Source organism: Triticum urartu, chromosome 2 (assembly GCF_003073215.2).
Source record: "Triticum urartu cultivar G1812 chromosome 2, Tu2.1, whole genome shotgun sequence".
Classification (NCBI taxonomy): Eukaryota; Viridiplantae; Streptophyta; class Magnoliopsida; order Poales; family Poaceae; genus Triticum; species Triticum urartu.
The window spans coordinates 501,485,647-501,490,135 of NC_053023.1; the positions used below are offsets into that span (position 1 = coordinate 501,485,647).

The window sequence follows — 4,489 nt, forward strand, 5'->3', positions numbered from 1 at the left end:
AGGGATATACTGTTCATAATGGGCTAGTTTCACCACGGGTTGTTAATGGGCCAAGAGTTAGAAAGGGCCTCGTATGGGCCGAAAGACGTCATGGGCCGGAAGTTACAACGGGCCGGAATCATATTGGATGGCCTAGATGACGCTACCAGGCCTAATTCAGATAGTCCACAACGGGTCGTGAGTTAGTGGGCTGTAAATGGGCTATATTCGAACATGCCGTTAACAGGCTTTCTATGGGTCGGGCCGCTACCTTTTAACCAAGTCAAATGGGCCGGCCTTTTGACCTGAATGGGCCATTGTTGGGCCAAGCCACGTGTCGACGTATTATAGCACGTCCCGTCCATTCGCTGGATGACATCTATCCCAACGCTGAGTTGATACATGGATCCTCCGGCGAATCGGAATTTTACACGTGGAAAATCCCCATTGGTCTGGGCTGTTAATGGGTTATCAGAGCCAAACCAAAACCCGATAGCTTAACGGCGACCCGTTACGGTGGATGCCACGTGTCGGTTACCCTTAACGAAAACATTTCCATGATGCGTCGTTTATCATCATGAAAACTGGACAGTTCCGTGATAATAATTTTGGTATTGTCATGGAACACTTCTACGACAGCACACGTATGACTATCTTGATTCTGTCATAAAATCGTCATGGATGTACATGCATGACAGAAAACGTGACCTACTGTGACAAACACGTATCATCACGGAAGTGTTTTTTTTGGGTAGTGTCAATGTCACTCCACAAGCAGTTGGCCATATCCGAGTTAATCGGATTTATGGCCCACTTAGGAAATTTAGAAAAGGATAGAAGATACAAAGGGATGCTAGCCGAACAAGACTTAATCATAGTAATCTTCCCTAGATATGATAACAATTTGCCTCTCCACCCAACTATCCTACACAGAATCTTATCTATCAAGTATTAAAAATCTTTTCTACTCGATATTTAATAGGAACACCCCCCCCCCTCAATGCATTGGAAAATCTCAACAAAACTATCTAGCTTGGCAGCCTCCATATTAATTGGAACTAGAGCACTTTTATGGTAGTTAATTCTCATACCAGAGACCTGCTCAAAACAGGTCAAAATACACTTCAAGTTAAGAGCTACTCTACTATCATTTTCTAAAAAAAGACAAGGTATCATCAGCATACAATGAACACATAACACCACCCCTAACCAACTCAGGACACACCCTCTTACCAACCCAACTTGTGAACCTTTTACTAGCATCCTAGAGAAAACATCTACGAGCAAATTAAACATGAGAGGGTACAAGGGATCCCCCCTGTCACAAACCTTTCAATTAAGGAAAAAAACACTCTCCTCCCCATTCAGCTTGACCCCCACAGAGCCATTCCTAGTTAAGCTTCTAATCCACCCTAACCACCTAGGCCCAAAACCCCTAAGAGCTAACATTTCATACAAATAATCTAAATTTACTTTATCATAAGCCTTCTCACAGTCAATTTTAAATACCAATCCTTTCCTGCCAGAGGAGTGGACAACATGAACTATTTCATGTGTTGTAACCACACTTTGTAAAATAAACCTCCCTCTCACAAAAGCATATTGGAATTTAGAAATAAGCCTCCCAATAATGAGAGCAAGCCTATTTGTCAAGACTTTAGTAAAAAAATGAAACCACAATTAAGTAAACTAATTGGCCTAAATTTATTCATAGTCCTAGCCCCATTCTCTTTGGGGATTAAGGTAATCATAGAAAAATTAAGTCTAAAGATGTCTAACTCCCCATCAAACCAAGCATCAAACGTTTTAATCAGGTCATCCTTGACTATATCCCAGAATTCCAGATAAAACATAAAGAGCAAGCCATCAGGCCGAGGGGCCCCTTCTGAGTAAGAACCAAACACTGCATTTTTTATCTCCTCCTTAGAAAACCTAGCATTTCCCTCTCCTAAAACCTTTTCATTATCATTAAAGAAATCTGCTTTCAAATTAATGTTGGGTTTAAGTTCCCATCTGAAAAGGTTCTTATAGTAATTTACTGCAATTTTGCTCATCCTTTCATTATCTGTAACAGGTGCCTCATCCCCATCCAAGACATGAACCATTTTTTTCTTCTCCTCTAGTTAGCCACTGCCTAAAAATAGGCAGTGTTCCTATCTCCCTCTAAACCTCTATCTAGCCTTAATTTTCTCAATCTGCCTTATTCTTCAGGGAAATATCTCAAATCCCAAACAGTCCCTATGGGATTTGAAATCACAAGCGAGCCACAACGGGGAATGAGAAGCAAAGCTGAGAAATAATAGTCTTAGTCCATACAAAACCTTTATATACAACATACCATTACAAATAAATGGATAACTAATACATCTTGTTCATTACAGATGATTTATTCTCCTCCTGCAAGTAAATTTAAAATGAACACTGTCTAGCTCTAGTAACATTGCTAGCTACCTGAGTTAGAGAGCTTCAGTTTAGAAAATGACCTCAATGAAAACTAAGAACCTACATGGCGCTAGAAGAATGCTTCTACTAAAAGAAAATCTAAATCTTCGTCTTTAGTTGCTTGCTGATGAATGCAATTGAACCCAAAGTTCAAGAAAGTGACCTTCGCCGGCCCCCAACACCATCTGGCTTGCTGCTCACGATGTGAGACAACTCATGCACCCGGATGAAACTGTGAAGTGCGACGCGCACCCTTTTGCTCGTTTATCATCAGGAATCGCCCACGCGTCTCTCTCGAAGAGGTTGATAGCCTTTGGCTAGTAGCCCCTATGCGACGAACTCTCACTGCTCTGCTTCAAGCCGCTACCGCACTGAAACAGAGGAGCGGAGGCGGGTCCGGACACGACGAGCGACGCGCTCGACGCAGACGACGTCGGCGACGTCCCGATGCTCCAGGACCCCAGGAACCGTCCGTTCCCGTCGCCGCCCATGAGCCGGCCCATCACGTTGCTCGGCTCCGGCTCCGCGAGGATCTTGGAGTAGTCCAGGTAGTCCATGACGTCGCCGTCCTGCGACTCGAGCAGCGCAGCCGGCTTCGAAGACGCCGCCGCCGCGGCCGTCGCGGCGTCCCTGGCGCGGCGCGCGGTGGCGGCCGCGGCGTCCTCGGGGAAGTTGAGCTTGGCGCGGCTCCCGCGGAAGCGGAGCGCGGCGGCGTCGTACGCGCGCGCCGCGTCCTCGGCGGTGGCGAACGTGCCAAGCCACACCCGCGCCGCCTTCTGCGGGTCACGGATCTCAGCCGCCCATTTACCCCACGGCCGCCGCCTCACACCGCGATACTTCCGCGGCGGCGGCGCCTCCGTTCCTCGGGACGACGTGGACGCGCCGAGCTGCTGGACGCCCGGGCGGCACGGCATGAGCAGCGGTGGCGCGGGCGCCGGCGGGCCGCGGCCGCTGGCGATAACGTGCGTGAGGGCGGACACGATCGCCGCGGTCTCGGCCTGCTCCGAGAGCGCCCCTGCCGCCGGCAACGTCGTCGGCGGCGTCAGCATTGCTCCGTAGGTTCGCACGGGTTCAGACACACACATCAGCTTTTGCAGGGGAAGCATGCCGGGTGCAATTTATACGCCCCCTTCCTTAAAACCTCGACGCGATCAACCAAGGCACGGCGGAGGAAGAAGCAAACTCGGATTAAGCCAGCAATCACTTACTATATTAGTCTAAACACGCATTAAAACGGTGCAGCGGAAGCAAATCGGGCTTCATCATGAGAGTGTAATAAATAAAGGGAGCGTCAAGCGAAGCGAAACCGACCTAGCCATGCACTGCTCTGCTTAACGGCTAAGGATGCAGACCTCCAGAGGCTTGGGCGCTTGGCCTCTTCTTCCCGCTCGCTCCGCGAGAAAAACTTTAACTGAGCTTTTTCTTTGGAACCGCGCGTTCATGGCGGCCTTGGACGCTTGCTCTTTTTGCGGTTGGAGAAGGCCAACGGATATTATGACTCGAGTTTGACCCCCTCTACTACAAGTCAGAAGGTGACGAAGGGCAGATAAAAGAAAAGTGACGGGGGAAAGGTAGAACTAGTACGTCAGCAAGCTCACAACATTTTTTTCCTTTTTCATTTTTGACACCTTCTAGTGGGCCGGACCCACTTGCAGCGAGTATGTTCTAGACTCATCATCGTAGCAATCAAAACAAAGATTTTTCTCTTTGCGGGGGAAGGTCTATTTATAACCACCACTTCAAATTTTGGTATGTATATATGAAGTATATTTTATAATGAAAAAATAGGAAGATTATAACAAGTGGGCTATACGATTGTTCCTAACAATGATTGAACAACCACTTCATTTATTTTTTTATTTTTTCCCTGCAAAAAAAAGAAAGCCAACACTATTCAGCCTGACTGTTGTACATTTAGATTAGCAAGTTTGATAAACTTGAAAACTATTTTTTTCAAAAATGATCCAGACTATATTAAAGATGAGCAATGATACAGAGAACCCCATTACAACCGGGTCCCTAGGGATCCAACCCACACCACCATCATAAGCTTAAAACTAATTCTTGA

At 46.9% G+C, this 4,489-nt stretch overlaps 1 protein-coding gene across 1 annotated transcript; it reads right to left on the reverse strand.

Annotated features, from left to right (window-relative positions):
* Positions 1 to 2,648: 2,648 nt before the first annotated feature.
* On the reverse strand, positions 2,649 to 3,922 carry LOC125541725 (ethylene-responsive transcription factor WIN1-like). The gene has a single exon (XM_048705071.1). It carries the CDS (start codon positions 3,525 to 3,527, stop codon positions 2,739 to 2,741), a length of 789 nt encoding a protein of 262 aa, XP_048561028.1. The 5' UTR covers positions 3,528 to 3,922; the 3' UTR covers positions 2,649 to 2,738.
* Between the last annotated feature and the right edge of the window lie 567 nt (positions 3,923 to 4,489).